The 21772-nt window shown below is 39.6% G+C and overlaps 1 protein-coding gene across 2 annotated transcripts; it reads left to right on the top strand.

The window, feature by feature from the left end:
• The first annotated feature begins 1777 nt into the window (after nucleotides 1-1777).
• On the top strand, nucleotides 1778-21476 carry Impact (impact RWD domain protein). Of its 2 annotated transcripts, XM_050160673.1 has the most exons (11): nucleotides 1778-1888; nucleotides 2471-2599; nucleotides 3699-3751; nucleotides 4748-4810; nucleotides 8113-8198; nucleotides 11663-11785; nucleotides 12446-12543; nucleotides 14630-14703; nucleotides 16542-16632; nucleotides 18358-18492; nucleotides 19045-21476. In XM_050160673.1, the coding sequence occupies exons 1-11, from the start codon at nucleotides 1853-1855 to the stop codon at nucleotides 19108-19110; spliced, it is 954 nt and encodes a 317-aa protein (XP_050016630.1). In that variant the 5' UTR covers nucleotides 1778-1852; the 3' UTR covers nucleotides 19111-21476. The 2 variants fall into 2 exon arrangements, with proteins under 2 accessions (XP_050016630.1, XP_050016631.1); XM_050160674.1 differs by lacking the exon at nucleotides 2471-2599 and having other exon boundaries at nucleotides 1785-1888.
• Nucleotides 21477-21772: the final 296 nt, after the last annotated feature.

Raw genomic sequence — 21772 nt, 5'->3', positions numbered from 1 at the left:
ACAAAACAGGAACTATCTCTGATCCATTTTTAGAGTTGTCTCAATTTTGTTTCACTATATATAGCTTTGTCTTGCCTAGAACTCACGATGTAGACCAGGCTAGCCTTAAACTCAGATTCCCATTTCTGCCTCCTGAATGCTGGGAGTAAGGGCCCTAGCACCTACCCTTTAGTTTCTTAAAAGAAGTGCTTGGCATTTGGTTTTGCATTCTAATGTGAAGTACAGTAAGAGCTTTACAAACACTATTTTCCATAGCAACTCTAGGTACTCTAGCAGTACAAGCCCAAGGAAAGTTTAAAGGGGGCTCGAAAACTACCATAACTACTGATGAGGGAAGAGAGAAAGGGCACAGGGTTTTGGATACTAGTATGAGAAAAAGAGGCGGCAGGAGACAAAACATTTTGTGAACAGAAGAAACGTCTGGACTGAATGTCAGTGAAAAACAAATTACCCATGCTCTAAAATGCAAATTTAGCTAGAAATGACACCAAGCAAGCCATCCTTTGCACAATGAATCAATTATCTAGTTCTACGCTAATTGGGTGTCTCACATGAAAATTGTTCTCAGATACAATGTTGTATCACAAGACAACAGTGAAAAACTAAAGCTCCTCACATTTTCCAAAATATATACCCTCTCCAGTTCTAATTCTTTTTGTAAATGTTTGCCAAAACTGACGTACTTTTGAACATTTTTTTTCTTGTACTTTTTAAAATTTATTTATTAAAGATTTCTGCCTCCTCCCCGCCACCGCCTCCCATTTCCCTCCTCCTCCCCCAATCAAGTCCCCCTCCCTTGTCAGCCCGAAGAGCAGTCCAGGTTCCTTGCCCTGTGGGAAGTCCAAGGACCTCCCACCTCCTTCCAGGTCTAGTAAGGTGAGCATCCAAACTGTCTAGGCTCCCACAAAGCCAGTACGTGTAGTAGGATCAAACCCAGTGCCATTGTTCTTGAGTTCTCAGCAGTCCTCATTGTCCGTTATGTTCAGCCAGCGAGTCCGGTTTTATCCCGGGCTTTTTCAGACCCAGGCCAGCTGGCCTTGGTGAGTTCCCAATAGAACATCCCCATTGTCTCAGTGTGTGGGTGCACCCCTGGCGGTCCTGAGTTCCTTGCTCGTGCTCTCTCTCCTTGTGCTCCTGATTTGAACCTTGGGATTTCGGTCCGGTGCTCCAATGTGGGTCTCTGTCTCTGTCTCCTTTCATTGCCTGATATTGAGACTAATTTGTGATCCTAGAGAAGCTAAATAGGAGGGTGAACCCAAAGAAAAACATATCATCATCCTCTTGGATATTAACCTTCATCAGGCAATGAAAGGAGACAGAACATTTTTTTAAAAAACAGAACCAAACAAAAACCCTGCCCTGAAAGGACTATGAGAGTTCAAACTGGTAAACTTGGGTCCTTAAACTCTCCCACACGCTCTGATGGTGCTGAGGCTTCTGTGGGCGGTACACAAGACCCCAAGCTGCGACACTTGTGACTCTCTGGGAGAAAGAGCCCAGGAGACTCCTGGCAGAGAATTCTGGGAGGTAAACTCGGATCCCCAAACTCTCCCGCGAGTTCCGATGGTGCTGAGGACTCTGTGGGCGGTACACAAGACCCCGAGCCTGCGACTTGCCTACAGCTGCTTGTGCAAGCAAGCTTTATGCAAAAAGAATGCGCATGCCCAAGGCAATTAGCTAAATCCAGCAGCCTAGGGCCCTGTTCACGCCTGGCTGGCAACCGGAAGCAGATGTTTGACTAGGCGGTACTAGACTTTCAGTTCCGGTGCACCATAGGGCTGTTCGGACGCGGCTTCCTGTATTTTTTTTCTCCGACCTGGGCAGTGCTAGTGTGGTTGCTCCTAAGGACCCCATGGCGGAGGGGGACGTAGGGAGCGACCAGAAGCAGGTGAGGCCCCCCTGGCAGGGAACCGCAGTCCAGGTACAGCTGGTCTTGCCTTTATGGGGCTGTGGGTCCTTTCCACCGCAGCCTGTGAGCCCGGGACTCGTCAGCCATTAGCACGTGACTTAGCTATTCTGCCTCCCATTTTCCAACATTAGGCCTATTTATTATGCCGTTGATTTTGAGACAGTGTTACTCTGTATAGCTGTGGCTGGCCTGGAGCTCACCATGTCAACCGTGATGGCCTGGTACTCAAAGAGATCTACTTGCCTCTGCCTCCAGAGTGCTGGGTTTAAAGGTGTGCGCCACCACACATGGCTGCCATTACGTTTTAACCCCGAAATTCTTTAGCGTTTTGAGGTAGTTAGCAAAAAGAACTGAGTCCTGTTCCCAAATTAAAGACGACAACAAATCTAACAAGCTGGTTGCAGTCATAGTAATAGTATCAAGAAACCAGACAGCAGAGCATGCTTAGAATATTTGGCCTCATAAGACTCCTTTTATGTTAATTGTTAATGCCATAAAAGGTAGTGAGAATAGGTTTATCTGTGTATGTTCATTTGTTGACTTTTTAAAATCAACTTTCAGAATGAGGAAATTGAAGCAATGGCAGCCATTTATGGCGAGGAGTGGTGTGTCATTGACGATTCTGCCAAAATATTTTGTATTAGAATCAGCGATAACATAGATGATCCCAAATGGACAGTTTGCTTGCAGGTATTTTTTTCTTCTTTATAGCTGTTTTCCAGTCAACAGTGTTTAATATATAGCTGATGCCATGTGTCTCTTTATGATTATTACAGCATGGATTTCTCTCTGGATTGCCTTTGCTGATTATTGTCATGATTATACAAGCATAGATATTTAAGTCTCAGGTTATGCTCAGGTCATGCTTTTTTTTTTTGTTTGCAATCTTGTCTTTATTTTTCTAATTATTAAATCTGTTAATCTATTTTCAGACTTGAGTTATACTTCCTTTTGTTACTCTAATCAATAACAGAAGGTTTAGATCAGGAAAGGTGGCTAATATTTAAGAGAAAGAATAGGTTGTGACGTAAATTCATAGAACTATATTTGTCTTGTTATTGAAATTTATTTGTACTTAGACTAAAAGATTAATCGTGACTTTGTATCTTAGCGCGTATTCTGCAGCTGTGATAATATTATGTAAAGAATTGTGGGTTTTCCAGTGTTTGTTTTCACATTATTGATTTTAAAAGACATGTGTTTTTCACAGCCTATCTTTAATGGTATTTTATAGGGTTCTTTATTTTTACTTGGATAATGAAAAATAGCATCAACATTCATTGGAGTCAGGGTATATAGTGCCCCTGTATCTGTTTCTTAGTCATTTCTGTTCTTCTTAAGCTTCTTTTGTTTTTAATTTTAAAAATGATTCCTATTTATTGATTTATGTGCATTGGTGTTTTGCCCACATGTCTGTCTGTGTGAGGGTGTCAGATACCCTGGAACTGGAGTTACAGACAGTTGTGAGCTGTCATGTGGGTACTGGGAATTGAACCAGGGTCCTCTGGAAGAGTGGCTGGTGCTCTTAACCACTGAGTCATCTCTCCAGCCCCCTTAATCTTATTCTTAACTTTCATTCTCTTATAGTTTCTCTGCCAAGAATTAGCTTCCAAAAACATAAAGAGCCTCTCTAACAACATAGTTTTGTAGAACCATGAATAGTAAATAAACCAATTGTTTGTCTTCTGTCTAGGCAAATTAGAAATTTGTTCATTGGCTGACATTACAAATGTAGTTGCTTTTCAGCTGTAATCAGTGTAAGCAAATTTGTTCTAAAACTTGCTTGTAGGTGAATTTACCGAGTGAGTACCCAGGTACAGCACCGCCCGTTTATCAGCTGAAGTAAGCTACATTTTTACCTTTATACTTTTATAGAAATATTTTACTGTCAGAGAGAGTTTCTACACAGTCATTGTGTGTATACAAAATGCTTTGTTTAAAATGAATATAGACAGTAGAAACATCTAGGTTAGTATAGAGCATTTTACAGAATGATGTAAAACACATTGATGTATGGTACTTAGTAAAAAAGAGAGTCTGAGTTCACAGTGGTCAGGAAGCTGCAGGACTGTGTTCCTTGTTCAGTTTCCTAACCCATCTCTTGGACTAACTTCACACTGCCAGCCTTCCTGAAATGATCCAGGGTGCTCCAGGTGGTCACACCTGCTTTCTCCCTCTGCCGCTGTTGAAGAACCACATTTTAGTCGTCCTGATCTGTTGATGCTGTGACTTGTAACCTATGTCACCTTTCATGCTATAGTTTAGAAAAGTCATGGGAACAGAGTTGCATAAATTGGCTATGAAAAGTTGTATGTATAAGTCTTATTTTTGTGTGTATTTCAAAACTATTCTAATAAAACTAATAAAAATAGTTCTGTATTCTAATTGCAAATGATAGAGAATTCTCTTAAATATCTTTTCAGAAAAAAGCATTTTTACAATCACACGATAGCTTGCTTACTTGTTGGACTCATTTTTAAGAGTTACCTATTAGTTAGTCTAGCTTTTGGAGCTTAAAAAAAAAAAAGTTAACTCCTGGCACTGTGGCAGACATTCCAAATCTGGAATGTTAAATTCTTGAGCAGGTTCTGCCACTGATACAAATTTGGGCAGGTTTGTGGTACCCTAGGAACTCAACTTCTGTTTTTTTTTTTTTTTAAGTCATTAAAATTCAGTATTTTTAGTGTGGATTTTGCTGTGGTTTCTTGAGCAGATTAAATGAATTAAGGTCAATGAAAATGTTTTAATTTTGTATAGATCTAAAAAAACATTAATGAATATTTCAAATATTCATCTAATTTTTGGATAATTTTTAATCTGTGTTTTATTCAATCTTAGTGCTCCTTGGCTGAAAGGGCAAGAACGTGCAGACTTGTCAAACAGCCTTGAGGAAATATATATGTAAGTAAGCGGCAAGTGGCTTTTCACAAACATTCTGCTACTCATGGCTGCTCTGGGCTTTACAGGTGGCTTTTCACAAACGTTCTGCTACTGATTGCTGCTCTGGGCTTTCTTGACAGATCTGCTCATACTTTTCCTGAATCTTTTGTTAGGCTCTTTTATTAACAAAAACATTCACATGAAGCAAACTAAAAGGTTAATTACATAACTTCACATGTGCATTTGATAGAAAAATAAGGTAATATTTAAAGTTGGAAGATGTAACAATACTTATTTGGCTTCTGAAGACAAGTTCAGAGATGCAATTCACATACCATAATTATTCACCGTTCTGAGTAAAGGAGTAACCTTTACCTAGAGTGTGAAACCATCCTGCATTGCCAGCCTTTCATTGAGCTGCTGGGTGGGTGACAGCCTGGGCTTCCTTCCCCTTCACTCTGCTGTGCTGTCGGGCACCACCACGGCCTTTGGAGAGAGAGAACTCCATTTCCATTTACCCTGGTATTTCTTCTAAATCACTTTCTGTTGTCACCCCCGGTAAAGTTGTTTTCACTGTTGGGGTAAAGAATTATGAGGTAGTAGATTTGATCCCCAGTAACACACACACACACGGATGAATGTGTACCTGCATAATATTAGCAGCCTATTGGGTTATGTTTAGGCTGTTTTGGTCAAGCTTCTGGAATTAGCTTTTTAATAGCATGCTTCCTTGTGTTTATTTTTATATTGATAGAATGAGGATGGTATGTAAGGATTAAGTGATATCCATGTGATATGCTTTATTTCACGCACAGTGTTAGTTTGTTAGCTGTGCACCACTTAAGTGAAACTCTTGTGCTAGTTTACAGAGAATAGCTTTATTTCTTGTCACAGTTTGGGAGATTCCTGTCTGTTGTTGATCAGTCCTGTTGCTTTGGACCTCTCAAGAAGCAAGTGTGTGGGGAAGCAGAATTTCCTACTATGAGCTAGAGAGCATAAACAAAGAGGAAGATGCAGGGGCTTAGTAGACAAGGCTTTCAGCTTTGTTCAATTTAATCAGCTTCTGATTCTATAAAGGCTTTCATTACGGCAATGAATGGCAAAAGTTTGAAGACCAGTTTTTTTTTTTTTTTAATAAGCCACACTAACTCCTAGTGGATAGTTAAAAGATAGAAGTAGATTCTTGTTTCAGGAGGAGACAAATATAGTGTAATTCTTCTAATACAAATATTTCTGTATTTTATTGGTAGACTTTTGGAGGTCTGTGGTAGAAATGATTTCTGCTTGGCCCAGATAGCCTCATACCCAGTGTGCCTCTGCACTGGCTTCTCAGGCAGCAGTCTTACGGAATGCCAGTGCATGGACGCAGCAGCTGTGCAGCTCTGCAGACGTGCTCTCGCTGTGCCTTCCTGGGGAGTCCTGTGAGGAGGAGACATCTGAAGTGAACATTGAGTTGTTGTGGGAAATTACTAATTGTAGAAATTCTTCCAAGGTATTTCTTTTTCAAATGCTGAATGAGGAGTCTGATGTGGTGACCCTAGTCGGTGAGCCCAGCACAGAAACAGATAGGAAGAGCATGGATTCCAGGTAGCCTCGACTCCATAGTGAGTAGACATACAGGCTAGTTTGGGCTGCACACATTAAGACCTTGTTTTAAAGAATAAAATTTGAATGTGAGTTTATATTTACAAAGGGATGATTTTCAAGTTTCAAAGAGACTAGTGAGTGTTAACTGTGATAATAAGCATTTTGGCACTTACTGTGTATAGTGGGTATTACTAGGGTGATGGTGATGAGGAATTCACTAGAATAAGAGTGGGAGATAGATCTTTATATAAAGCTGTGATTTTGTACAGAAAATGGTTACCAGCACTAAGAAAGGGCTGACATTATTCTGCTCCCTACCGTAGTCCCAGAACCTTAGGTAATGTAGCCTGTATACTGGAGGCTCTTACATAGGGAGGGCTCCCATGCACCAAGGTCATTGAGTCTTGTGTTTGAAGATTCACCCAGAACAGACAAACCTTCAGCAGTATGTGCCTGTGGGCTTTATACAAATTCATCCCATAGACTGTTGGTGTGTCCTTATCATTAGCTGTTTGATAGGGGAGCAAAATGCAGTTGACTTGAGCTTTGAACCTTGGTTCTATGTTCTTATTTCAGCTCACGCCTTCTTAATTGGTGGACTAGCTAACTGATCTCTGTAAATTTGTTTTCTTGTCTCTATAAGGGGGGAAATCATGGTGCTATCTTTGGAGAGTTTTGAGTATCAGCTGTGTTGTTGTATATAGTGACCTGGGACTTGGTGTACACTTAATCCATTGGATCTTGCACTGTCCACAGAAGAGAGATGCGAATACCATTTAAAGTTCTCTGTCTTTACAAACCTCTCCGGTTGCTGTCTGTTCTCGCCACAAATAAAGCTTGCAATGGGGCAGCAAAGACCGATTTAGTGCCAGAAGCTAGGCTCCAGGGAGATGGCTGGGTTAGGTGGTCTAGAAAAGGGATTGTTTTGAAAGTTTCCTGTGGTGGCTCCTGATGAGGATAATAATTTTGAGGGAAATTTTGAAGGAAAGCAGTAAGGTGCTGCTATGACATAGTTTGGGCATTTCTTTAAACACACCCCAAAGCTAAAAGAGTTAGCATCACTCCCTAAAAACAAGATACTTGGTCTTTAATTGATGTCTTATTTAACTTCAAAGCTCAAAGCCTATTCTTTTTCTCAGTGATTTGAGATGAATTTAATTAGTTGAGGCAGCCACATATTTGAAACCAAAATGAATCAATTATGCAATAGACTAGTTTGTCAAAAAACATGTTATGGATATAAAGCTGTTGAGTTCCATGTGTTTTAGACCTCTTAAACTAAATTCCTGAGAGAATCCCAATATATTCTGTATATAGATGTCTTGTTGAAGGATTTGTGTCTCAAACAAGTAGATTGAATTGTTCAAAGAGTCGAGTAAAGCTAGCGGTGATCGGATACAAATCCTAAAACCACTCATGGATCGGAACAAATCATGTCTATACCTGTCTCATTTGTGTAGTTCAGATTTAGACACTTCTTTCCTTTCCTTGAATGTTCTCCTTAATTTAGTTTTAAGTAAGATGTATTAATTTTGGAGCCATTTGGAATCTTTAATGCTGATATACACAATATATCAGTATTATGTTACTAAGACATAAATGTTGGTAAACTTTATGTATTTGGAAAGACATGGTTAGATTTTATTATAATATCTTAGGTTTATAATTGTAAATAAATATTTTGAATTTGAGATGTGTTTTTGAAATAATGAATTTTATCCCTGGATTTTGTTTAGGCAGAATGTTGGTGAAAGTATTCTTTACCTGTGGGTGGAGAAAATAAGAGATGTTCTGGTACAGAAGTCCCAGACGGCAGAGCCAGGTGAGACTATGAATGATCCTTTGTCTGCTTCTAATTGGGGGTAGTTACATTTTCATATGGATGTTAGGATTGAAATTACACCTGGAAAATCTGTATTCTGGTTTGTGGTTTCTTTGTCTTCTCTCTCTCTCTCTCTCTCTCTCTCTCTCTCTCTCTCTCTCTCTCTCTCTCTCTGTGTTTGTGTGTGTGTGTGTGTGTGTGTGTGTGTGTGTGTGTGTGTGTCCCTAGAAAGTGCTCTGTAGACCAGGCTGGCCTCGAACTCAGAAATTTGCCTCTCTCTGCCCCTTGTGTGCTGTGATTAAAGGCAAGTGACACTATGTCCTGCAAAGTTTATGGATTCTCTATCACAAGAAGTTCCTCTTGAGAGTTCACTTACTCATGTAGTTCTAGCAGCTTCTTCTCTAAAGTGTCTCTGTGGATTATACTTTTAGAATGTAGAATTTTGTGGGGAAAGAACTTGAATCTAAAGTACATTCTTCTTGAATCATTAAGGTATTATGATCTTAGGAGAATTCCTCAAGATTTGGACATATAAATTAGATATTAGTCTTAAACAAATCTAGTATTCATCAGAAAATAACTCTGAGAAGTATTTTGACTAATATTAGGATATAGAATTTAATTTTAAAGCAGGCTTTCAATTGAGATATAATTCACACACCATGATTATTCACCGTTCTGAGTAAAGGAGTAACCTTTACCTAGAGTGTGAAACCATCCTGCATTGCCAGCCTTTCATTGAGCTGCTGGGTGGGTGACAGCCTGGGCTTCCTTCCCCTTCACTCTGCTGTGCTTTCGGGCACCACCACGGCCTTTGGAGAGAGAGAACTCCATTTCCATTTACCCTGGTATTTCTTCTAAATCACTTTCTGTTGTCACCCCCGGTAAAGTTGTTTTCACTGTTGGGGGAAGAATTATGAAAGAGCCCTGTGGTGTATTTAGAATTTCAAAATGAGGGTTGTTGGCAGAGAACCAATTGTGTTGTATGTTCAAGTTGATAGCAGTGTATGTGTTTCCAGATGACTTTTTTTTTGCCATTTTTCTATAGAAGCAAATATTTTTACTGCTTTGTTAAAAATCAGAGAGGAGTGGAGAGAGTGGCGTAAAGACACTGATCTCTGTAACATTGTTAAAGTGTTTTCTTTGACTTTGGATCCATGTTCTGATCTCACAGCACTCAGAGCATGAATGACAAAGAGTAAGTCTCTAACACTCGTCAAACCCCGCGATTTCGCCAGTTTGTCTTGGAGAGTTAGGCTTGCTGGAGAGTGGAGCATGTCACCAGTTCAGAATCCTGAGCTCCAGCAAACTACACTCCTGCGGCAGTGACATGCCCTCTGTAGCTTGCAGCTCTTCAGATTCTGAAGCTGTTTAGTGTTGGAAAGTACTTTAAAACTTTATTTTAAAGTTTCATTTGAGTCTTTTTCTTTAAAATGTTTTTGGACTGGGAATGTAGCTTAGTGGTTGAATATATACCTAGCAAATCCTGTGCCCATTTTTTTTCTATTCTAATTTTTTGTAAAAGTAAAAAAACAGCAAACATAAAACCGTGTTAAAGAACTATATTAGGGTAAGAGTTAGTGACCTGGGCCTAGCTTGTCAAGTAGTTAATCATTTTATTTCAGTATAATTTTGTTTTTTTTTCTACAATAAAATCTTTAAATTTTTTTTTTTTTTTTTTTGATTTTTCGAGACAGGGTTTCTCCGTAGCTTTTGGTTCCTGTCCTGGAACTAGCTCTTATAGACCAGGCTGGCCTCGAACTCACAGAGATCCACCTGCCTCTGCTTCCTGAGTGCTAGGATTAAAGGCGTGTGCCACCACCCCCTGGACTTTCTAAACAAATGTCTGAGCATATGTCCATATGTGTGTATGTGTGTGTGCACACGCACATGTGTGCACAGGTGCATGTTTGCACACATGGAGCCAGAGGACAGTGTTGGATGTTATCTGCAGAAATGGCATTCTGTCTCCTGAAATAGACTCTCATTGGCTTGGAGCACCCCAATTGGGTTAGGCTGGCTACTCAGTGAGCCTCACGCGTCTTCCTGCTTCTGCCTCTGGATCAGTGGGAAGGACTCTAGGGACAGAATTCAGGTCCTCTTGCTTGTCTGGTAAGCACTTTAATGACGGAGTCCCTCTCCAGTCACTTTTGTTAACTTACATAGCCTTGACACTTTTGAGTTTTCTGACCACTTATCTTATGGAATGCTGATGGTTTGGTCTTGACAGCTTGTGACTGGAGTGAGCTGTTTCTACAGGTGAGAGCACCAAGAAATGATGCTGTATCTTTTGCATGCAGCACAGTGAGAAGTTTCTGACTTCAGTTTGCTTACTAAGTGCTTTACAGCACATGACACCACACCAGGAAGTTCATGAGATCAGTTTGTCTCCTGACTACTAATGTTTACCTCGATCCTTTGCTTAAAGTGGTATCCACCAATTGTCGCCACCATAAAGTTAGTATGTTGGGTTTTTCCAGAAAACCAAACCCCATACTGTATGCATATAGAGCTTTATTTTGAGGGATTGGATTGTACAGGTATGAGGATGGCAAGTTTGGAATTAGCAAGGAGCAGCACAGTGTAATTTAATGTTGCAGTTTATGTCCAAAGGTAGTCTGCTGGGAGAGTATCCTCCTATGGAGGTGAGCCTTTTCCCTTGGCATGGATGAGGCTCCATTGTGATGGGGGACAGAGCTGGTGGCTGTAAATGTCGATCCCATCCAGAACATGACCTCATAGAAACATCAGTAATAGTGTTTGTTCAAAGATATCCACATTAGGGCCCCACTAAGTTAACATGTAAAATTAATCATGGTAGTTAATGTCTTTCCTTTTGTGTGGGGAGAGGTGGGTTTATTCATTTAATTTACTTATTTATAGGGCTTTGCTATGTTGCCCAGTACCCAGGTTGGCCTCAAATTCCCAAGCTCACATAATATTCTTGCTTCCTTCTTTTAAGACTATAGTTTTGGTGGAATGTTCCCTAAGGCCCCGCTGTACTGGGGATTGAAGCAGGGTGTGCCATGCAGGGAGTACCCTGCCCCTGAGCTACTCTTCTTCCCTCCTGTTCTTTCTTGAAAATACTCTTACCTGCAGTCTTAGTGCCCATCAGTAGTCTTATCAAAAATCACTCTGATTTTTATCTCATGGCTAAAATAACCCTCATATCCTTCATTTATTTATTTCTTAGAATTCTGTTGTAAGAAAAATCATGTTTTCTTCTGTTGAAGAATGGTGTGTAGAGGTCAGGATCCAATTTTTGCTTCTTTTCTTTTTTTAAACAGGTCTCACTATATAGCCCTGGATGACCTGGAACTTGTTATGTAGACCAGGCTGGCCTGGATCTAACCAAGATCTGCCTGCCTCTGTCCGACTTCCAAGTGCTAGGATTTCAATGATTTTGGTAGGTGTAATTTCTTTTTAGTTTCATGGATCAATCATAATGTCTCATATTCACGTAGGCCCAGATGTAAAGAAAAAAACTGAAGAGAAAGATGTTGGATGTAAAAATAACCTCATTGTACAGAATCAGCGAGAAAATGCAGTTCAAAAATTAGACTTCAACATCAGTGAACATGTACCAGGTACGGTGTTTCTAACTAGTTCCTCTGGAGAAGATCTTTCTAGAGAGACCTAGAAACGGGAAAGGCTAATATGTGAGGGAGTGCTTGCTTGCTTTCCCGTAGATGTTGAAATGTGTTCCCTTCCTTTTGGTTAGCAGCAGCCAAGACAGTTAGGGTCTTTACCATAGTTCATTTATAGTGATTCTTAAAGTTGTTGAAAAGGTGGAACAGCTGAAAATCACTGCACTTTTGTGGGGTACTGTCTGGATATAGTATTATTGTGTTAAATTCCATTATGTGACATAGGAGTAGTTCTATTAGAAAACATTGTATTACAGCCAGTCAGAGATTTCCCAGTCCAGAGGTTGGCCTACATGGAGAAACAAGTTGTGGTGTAAGCATTTGTCAATCTTTGGTCTGAGGAGCCCTCTACTCTCTTAGAAACTAGATGCTGTCTCAATTTGAACTAGTACAGCAGTCTAGTATTTGAGTCCTGATTTGTAGCAATGACAGTGAAAATCATTTATTTTTCTCTTACATACAGTACATTTATGAACATTTTATTAAAAGTTTAGTTTTGGTAGGTGATTATTCATGCTGCTTTTGTTTAGCTTTTCCATATAATATTTTTTACATCCCAGTTCTTTTCCTAAAAGGTAAATTAATTCTTTGACTTTATAGAAATAGAAGAATTGCCTCCAGTTGATCATGGCGTTCCTATTACAGACCGAAGGAGCACTTTTCAGGCACATGTGGCCCCCGTAGTCTGTCCTGAGCAGGTGCGTGACTGTCCTACCCGCCTCGACCCTCTTCCACCAGTGTGGTCCTGTGATGGTTTTGCATCGACACCTTTCTTCTCCCTCTTACGACTTCACATGAGAAAAGTATCATTTATTTGTTTTCCCACTCCCAAATTTCTGTGACCATGAGAGATTTGCTTGTTTTTGCTTTGAAAATTGTATTTAAATTTTGATTTTTTTGCTGAGGATTAAACTAGGTCATTTCTATTCAAGATAAGCATTCTACCACTGAGCATCAATGTTAAAGCTGTATTTAAATTTTGATTAGATCTTATTCTTTATGAAAATCTTTTCTTAATCTTTAAGAAAAACTTGTATTACTATAGAAATTCATGGTGCTTACTAGCTGGTCAAAAAGAATTATTTGTTCTACTGAATATGTGAAGCTGTCTTTTTTACTGTTGCCTGATGAGGGAGAGCATTTGGGCCCATATGCCAAGTCCAGTCTTCCACATGTCGTTTCTTGGTGTTAGTTGACCTTATTCCTACCAAAGGATGTAAATGACAGCTCATTCTTCAAAACCTCTGTTTGTAGGTCCTTGTCTCTCTTCTTCTTTTCAGCAGGGCCTGTCTTTATGATCTAGCAGAAATTTAGCTGTTCTGATGGGCAAGGCAGTTCCAATTTGACATAAACCGCAAACAATAGGAAAAGTTACAGTCCATTGCTCACCCTCCAGGAGTAGCTCCTTCCTTTGGACTCTGTTTCTACTCTGACCTCCACCCCTTTTCTTTTCTTTGTAGTGCTGGGAATCAGACCCAGAACCTGGCATCTCTATGCCAGTGCCCTATTGCCCCAGCCCTCTAAGCACCTCTGAAGCATTGACTCTTAGGAATAGAGTTCTTTTTACAAGGACTTTACTCTCAGTGTCTGGGAGGGGACATTTCTTCTGCCTAAATGTGTGCTCGGGAGGACCGCTTTTCCATTCAGCTGACTGATCTTCTCTTGTCCTTGGCTTTGCTCATATCCCTCAGGTTCCTTCTCACACACTCTAATGAATTTGCCATCCTGGACCCTCTTCTCAGTCACAGACCGTTAGACTGCAAGCTGAGATTGTCTTTAAGACGGTTGCCTACCCTACTGTATTGATCCCGAGCCTGCGACTCGAAAGTGGTAACTGATGACAGCAAGTGCACAGTCTATGTTAGACTTGGCCCCTCTGAGTTCATCTCAATGTTTTGAGGATTCCTCATGAGTTTGCGGCAATCTGACTGCTCTCACTCTCTTTTCCACCCAGCCTCCTTCTCACAGAGTCTTTGCTGATTTCCATTGCAAGGAAAAAATCTAAACTCTAGCCCTTTGTTTAATTCCTAATGTACCATTAATGGTGCGTCTCGCCTCTTCTTCAGATTCTTAAGGAGCTGCATGCAGCATTTCCTCAGCCTCTCTTCTTACTCCTTACAGGGTTGACAGGAAATCCAGATACCAGTTAATGCTGAGTCTTGGGTAGACATTCATAACACATACTCATATTCATTAATTTTACATTTATGTGGAAATATATCTCTTGTTGATTGGAAATTTTTGTTTTGACTTTGCATTTTTTATTGTTATTTAGTTATTTATCCAATGCTCCTATTCCTTGCATTTGTCCTCTGAGTGAATTTCTTCCTTATGCTCCTTCTTCTCCCTTGCATTTTGATGCAGAAGGACTGTCACTTCCAAGGAAGGGCTGGCTCAGGACTCCTCTGTGAAGCATGCTTGATTCCTAGAGAAAGTTGTGATTTTTATCACATTGGGAGCATGCTGTACTGTACACCTATCATAAGAGTGGGCACACTGAGGAAATTTCAGAGCTAGCTTCTGGAAATGCTTGCGTTTACATGAAAAGTTCTCTACCTGAGGAACACATTCTCATATATTGTGCCTTAGACATACAGACTAAAACATCTGTTGGTTATTAGTGCTCAGGAAGTGTCTGCCCTATTAGATCACTTCAGAACTCAGTGGACCCTTTAAGGAACTGTTTTGGTATAAGGTTTATATGAAATCACTTTAATTCTAATTTTCTAGCATTTAGAGAGCAAATAAAAGTCATATTTGTTTATATCACTGCTTTTTTTAAAGGTGAAAATGGTTCTTGCCAAGTTGTATGAAAATAAGAAAATAGCCAGTGCCACCCACAATATCTATGCCTATAGGTAAGTGACTGTCAGTCTTTAGACTATGTAATTCATAAACAGTGCTTGGGAAATTATGCGTGATTTTGAAATATAGCTGTTTTTTATTATACTAGTAGACCTGTGAAATATTTACACACTTCAGGAAGAGACAGAAGGAGAGCACGGCTTCTGCTAACTGCCTTTGCTAGTGTTTGGTGTGTGTTGTCTTTTCTGTGAGATGCTAACTCTTTTCAGTACTATAACTTGTGTCCTCTATTTTTAATTTGATAAAAATATTTTCTATATTTACTTTGAATATTTGAAAAATTGTTTCAATGTCTTTGGGTTCTACACCTGAATTTATTTTGCTGTTTCTTTTTCATTGTACTTTATCTGATTTTCACTATTGTGAAGCAAATCCGGCTGACATGTTTTGAACATGAATTGGATTATTTCTGCAGAGTAGCTTTATCACTTCTTTGTGTGTGCATGTGTGGGGAGACATGCTTTTCTGAGTGGAGGCCAGAGATCACTGCTGGGTGTTGTCCTCTATTGCTCTCTGCCTCACTTTGTGAGACAAGGCTTCCAGATAAGCCTGGAGCTCACTAGTTTGGCTAGACTAACTGGCCATTACATCGTCATCCCCCCCTGCAGTGCAGGGCTACAGGGACACATTGCTACCCCAGACTTTTCCGTGGGTGTTGGGGTTGCAGACTTATGGCCTCATGCTTGTACTGAGCTGGTAAGGTGCTTACCTTCCAGCTCCTCACCTTTTTAAAAAATGAACTGCAGATATAATTAAAAGGAAGAAAATGATTTTATAGTAGAATTATCAAAAAGTATGAATACTTCTGAGACTTGATATATTTCAAATTTTCCAAAAGGTTATTTTTAAATCCATTTATACTCCTATGAATAATGAGTTGAGAGCTTTTGGGGTTTTGAGTGCAAGTGTTGCTGATTTGCGAAGACATAAAGAACATTTGAAAATATACCAAATAATAAGAGTTAAAGATGTAGTTTAGCCCTAAAGTAAAACAAAATATAGATATATGGAGTTGGTATAAATTTAAAATTCAGTTGAATGTTTATAAAGTCTAGGTTAGCCAGACTTTAAATTCAAAAGATTCAGTTTGCGTAAGAGTTTTTCCTATTAGTTGCTTCACATCTTAAAAAAAAAAAAAGATTTACATGCATATGAATGTGTGCCCTCTGAACAGTATCTAGATAGAAATTTAATGTAGTCCTTTTTGTTTGCTTACTTGCTTGCTTATTTATTTGTTTGTTTGTTTGCTTGGGTAGGGTCTCATATAGCCCAGGCTGACCTCCAACTTGCTTTATTGGGTGTTAAACTGATCCCACTTTTACCTTCTAAGTGTTGGGGTCACAGTCCCTTACTGCTATGTCCAGCAATATATTAAAACTTGATAGCTGGATGAAATGAGAGGAAGAAAATGAAGCATTCACGTACGCCGGCCTTCATCTCCATTTTTTCATTCTGTGTGGGCTCTTTGAAGACAGGAGTGTGCTTCCTATTTCTTGCATATCCCTTTGCAGGTCCTGTGGTATAATGCCTTGATGCAGTATATTCTCTGTCACGGCTCTGCATTAACTCACAGCTTTCAGGAAATTGCATGTGTAAATTCTCACAAAAGCAGCACTTTAGTAAAAAGGGGAAACCGCTGGGTCCTAGTGTTCCCATTGTGAAAATGAGCTTATGTGCCCAGCCAGCCACAAGAATGCCTCAGACAGAGTTCAAGAAGGATTTTAAGATAAATATGTTAATTTCTGAGGTGGTCATATTGAGGACTAACATTTATATGACATATTTATTATACTTTGATGGTTCCAAGTATAGCCCTTTCTGTATATTTTAGGATATACTGTGAGGACAAGCAGACCTTCTTACAGGACTGTGAGGATGATGGAGAAACAGCTGCTGGGGGCCGTCTTCTTCATCTCATGGAGGTCAGTATAGAGCTCAACTCTGAATATGCACTTACAAACCTTAGAGTTTTCCAACAGTCCAGAGCTCCGCTTAGGAAGAATGATGTGTGGTACTGGTCATAAACATTGATTGAGGAGCAATCTTCACCACTGGATTGAGTCAGAGTGCCAACAGTTAATACTGAGTGTATTCTAGGAAAAAATACAAGATTGTCTGCATCTTTGGGAAACTGCTCCTTGTTTCCTTGCAGTGACTTCCCTGCGTCTCTTCTCTTCTGTCTCTGTGAAACTTCCTGTTAGTCAGTTACTGAAACATGGGGTAGGTGAAGGATGTTTCATTGTTAAAAGTTAAATTGCTTTTCTCTTTTTATGTTCTGAGCCATTTTCTTGGCTGTCTTCCAGAGGTTTTTTGTTTTTTTGTTTGTTTTGTTTTGTTTTTAGTTTTTGTTAACAGGGTTTCTCTGTGTAGGTCTGGCTGTCCTGGAACTCACTCTGTAGACCAGGCTGGCCTTGAACTTACAATGATCCACCTGCGTGCTGGGACTAAAGATGTGCGCCACCACTGCCTGGCACAAAGTTTGTGTATTTTCTTGCATTTAATTTTCTTAAGCAATATTTTCTTCTTAGTAAAAATAGTTTCTCCTTTCTAAAAAAATATTTTATGTCTATGGATGTTTGTATGCATTACGTCTGTGCACCATGTGCATGCAGTACCTTCAGAGGCCAGAAGATGACATTGGATCCCCTGGAACTGGAGTTTCAGATGGTTAAACTGTTATGTGGGTGCTGGGAATTGAACCCGTGTCCTTGCAAGAACAGCAAGTGCTCTTAATGACTGACTCATCTCTCCAGCTCCTGTATTAACTTTTTTCCTGTTTTTCATAGGATTCTTATGCAGTTTTTACAGAGAAAGTAGCTTTTACATTTTGTCTGTATGCATTCACCTGGGTTCCCTTATTGAGCTGTGTTAGCCCTAAGTCTCTCCAGGTCCATGTTAGTTTGTGCGTCTCATCGTTTCCCTTCCCTCCTGTTGTTCTCCTTTGCCTCGGGGTCGCAGGTTGTGCATTAGCTTCAAGAGTGGATTGTTTTTTGGGGATCGCAGGTTGTGCATTAGCTTCAAGAGTGGATTGTTTTTTGCCTCAGTAGTCACTGCGGTCTCTTTTATTCCTGTATGTGAAGTTTGCTTTCTAATGAGGCCTTTCTCTTGAGTAGGAGCTTTGTCTTGTATCAGATGTGAACATTGGTGGCTTCATTTCAAAGGCCACACTTGTCACGTGTCACAGGTCCTCTTCTATTTGGTAGTTGGTTTAGGTTTTTGTTTGTTTTTGCTTATGTTTCTGGTAAAAACAAAACAAAACAAAACCAAACCATAGCTTTCTCTGACTGATGGTTCTAAAGTTAACAGTTTGAGATTATAGAACACTGTATTGCCCTACCAAATTTCCTTTGTCCTAACTTTTCCTCCCTGAGTTGTTAGAAACTACTAAGTGCATGCTGTTTTATATATCAGGTATTTCATTCTTTTGTTTGTTTGTTTTTTGTTTTTTTTGAAACAAGGTCTCTCTATGTAACAGTCTTGTCTGTCCTGGAACTCACTTTATAATCAGGCTTGCCTCAGACTCATTGAGCTCCGCCTGGCCTGCCTCTGCCTCCCATGTTCTGGGATTAAAGGCATGGTTATTTCATTCTTTCAACTCACATTTGTACATATCTATTTATTTGTTATTATGCTTCTGACAATAACAGATTTTGAATGTGAAGAATGTCATGGTGGTGGTATCCCGTTGGTATGGAGGAATTCTGCTAGGACCTGATCGTTTCAAACACATCAACAACTGTGCCAGGAATATACTGGTAGAGAAGAACTTCACAAGTTCAGCTGTAAGTAGCTGTCGGTGCTGTGGCTAGAGCTTGCTATCAGTGTGAACGACAAAAGGGAAATTAAGGATGGGTGAAAATATTAACATTGTGTTGGTAAAGCTATTGAACTAGGCAGCTGAAGACCTAGACTTTAGTCAGAATATGGGAGAGTCTAATTTTATATGTCTGGTCTGTAGAGTTTGTAGTAGAAAAAGCTGAAAGCCCTTTAAATACTATCTGAGGTCCAGAGAGCTGTGAGCTCTCACACTGAGAGTCGATGTAAAGTCCCCAAATCCTGTGTTGGTTTCAGAGTATGTGCTTCCCTGACATGTATGTAGATGTGTTCTTTATATGTTGAGTTTGTTTTGCTTATAGTTTACATACGTTCATAACTATTTAGACTTGGAAGGATGGTGATAGATGGAAATATTATAGTAGACTATAAGCCAAAGTGTCTTCAGGCACAATGCTGATGCCTTCAGAAGTACTTATGATTTTCCATTTAGACCAGCTGTGTGGTTGCTGTGAGGGCCTGTCCATACAGGGTGCTGCATTGACTGCTTTCTTTTCCAGGAGGAGTCCTCTAAGAGTTTGGGAAAGAAGAAAGTAAAGAAAGACAAGAAGAGGAGTGAGCATTAATACTTGAAACTGTATAAAATGTTAATTTTCGAGTCATATGTACACATTCCACAGTGGTTAATGAACACGCAAAGCTGACACACTTGATAGCTCGAGTCAGCCACCATCATGGACACCAGCATACTACGTTTCCTTCTTTGGTTCTATCATTTGCCGGAAATAGAGAATTTAGGATCTATTCCCTTGTGTGTCAGGCTTGTGCAGAACTGACACAAGCTTAATTACCACTTCCTATAACTCGGAGGTGTACCTGAGCTGACTGCCCACTTCAGTGCCAGGTGCCTTCGTTTGGCGGGGAGACGTGTCTTCAGATGACCATTAATGCCTGGTTTCTTGTGGTAGAAATTGCCATATTGTTGCGTAAACATGCTTTAGTGCTCCCTGTGGCTTATTAGAGTGGGAGCTCGCTGATGACTGACATCTTGCAGAGTCTTTTCCTTGTGATTTCACAAGCTTGTCATGTTTCATTTTGTAGTGTTTATCATGGAATAGTAGATTAAGTAAAATTCCAGAAGTATTCATTTGTGATTATGTGCCAAGTGTTTATCATGAGTGACAGATGAAGTGACATCCAGAAGTATTCACCTGTGATTATGTGCCAAGTGTTATTCCTCAGTATTGTTGCAAATTGGTCGCAACAGTTTGTAAAATTTTAAAAAGTGATTTTTTTAGTTTCTGCCTTTTGTTATAATTCCTGTAGTGGAACATAGTGAGCCAAGTCTCTGGGGCTCTTCCATTCCGCAAGTGTGTTGATGAAATATTACAGTGTTGCTGGACAACCTGGAAGCCCCTTCTGTGTGCGCTTCCCTGTGCTGTGCCCGACGTAGGGACACTGAGACAATAAGGTAGAGGTGGCAGAATGCCACTGACGCGGGCTGAGAACTGGACTAGTTTGATGCACACTTGCTCGACTCTTTTAGTTCTGTGGTTTTTGCTGAGAGGTGGAGGGACAGATCTTTTCATTAGAAAAAAAAGTTTTTGTCTACAAATTCTTGGCAAATCTCCCTTTTGAAAAGTGTTTTATTTCTCTCATTTTTTTTCACTTGCATGTTACTGGTAAGGAAAAAGACTGGGAGTTTCCCTTTGAGATGTAGGTAAGTTGTGCGCTGTTATTCTTTCAGGCAGGATGCCAACAATTACTAAGTTGATCAAGTGATTACAGGCTTGTCTGACTTCACTCCCAAGGATGGGATAAGAAGTTAGGAAGCAGCTTTGGGATGGTACTGGAACTTAGTCAGGTTGGGCAGATGTTTTTCTTTACCCTTCAACCTTGAAAGATCCATACCCTCACTTGGTATTTTAAATAGGAATCCAGGACCCAGCTCTACACTAGAGTGGGTTCTGAGACAGAAGTCTTATTTTCAACATTATTTAATGTTGTAAGTTATCGAGAATTATAGGATGACCTATATGTGTGTATTTGGAGCACTTAACCTCTGTTTCCATGAAATGCTGAGTATATCCTATGTATTAACTTACGGAAGTTATTTGCTAAAGATAATTTCACAGTCTTGACATTTCAGACATGTGAAAAGCGGTAAAAGCACTAAGATTTATGCTGCAGGCTGAAGGAGTAATTTTTCCAGCATTCTGGTTTTGAGTTTATTCCCTGGTGTTTTGTCTAAAATGTATTAGTGTTTACAGAAGACAACACATTTTTTTATATCTCTGACCTCATTTTCCTTCACTTAAAAAATGTTGTTTTCTTAATTTTATAAGATTACTAACAGTGTTTTGTGGGTTGAGCTCCTTAGCCTTCTTCTCTTCAGATGGGAGGAGATATCCCAAATTCCTCAGTTCTAATACCAGAAAATACATAGTTAACACTTACCATCAATACAAAATAATGATAACATATTTTTCTCTATTAAAATAGAGAAAAATCATTTGTAGAGAATTTTCTAGTTCTCCAAATAATACCTTTCTGTAGCCAGGCATCTGCTGTGGTGGTCTCTGTATTATTTTAGTTAACATGATCTTCCCATGCCAGTATAAAGGCAGCATCTACTTTGATGGGCATAGATAGCATTAGCTGCGTAAGGAGGTGTCTGTGTCCTCAATACAGGCTGCTGGGAGGAAATTAGTTAAAACCAATCGCAGAACAGATGAAGCAGATACTGTGTGCAGGGCAGGTTCAGTGTATTGGGAAAGCTTTAACCACATCCAGTTCAATAAAGAGATAACCATAAATGGTGTATTCAGTTCTTATTTTTTTCTTATGCATGGTTTTGTATATATGGTTATTTTTCTTTCCATAAAAATGGTATTAAAGTATATATACTGGTTTTTATCCTGTACATTTCATATCGAAGTATATTGTTAACATTTTCCCATATCAATAAATATTCTTCTATGGCTTAACATTTTATGATTGCATTGTATTCTGTCTTCGGGTACTTTGTCATATACAAACTGATCCCCCAGTTGTTTTCAGCAAGTTTTTTCTTCTTCAGATTTTAGCTCTTAGAAGCAAATGTGAAGTATTGTTTCATTGCATGAAACATGGGATTCTTCATGACGGACTTAAATATTCTCACAGTACTTTGTAGAGTAGCCCCGTCCTTATCCTCATCACTATTAGAAAATGCTTAGAGTATCATTTAAAAAAAAAGTGGGAAAATAAGCACTTAATAGTTAATAAAATTCCCAGTGTCCATAAAAA

Source organism: Alexandromys fortis, unplaced genomic scaffold, assembly GCF_014885135.2.
Source record: "Alexandromys fortis isolate MF-2015 unplaced genomic scaffold, M_Fortis_MF-2015_v1.1 scaffold_104, whole genome shotgun sequence".
Taxonomy (NCBI): Eukaryota; Metazoa; Chordata; class Mammalia; order Rodentia; family Cricetidae; genus Alexandromys; species Alexandromys fortis.
Note: the sequence above shows the minus strand (reverse complement) of the source record. Positions and strands in the feature narration are given on the sequence as shown.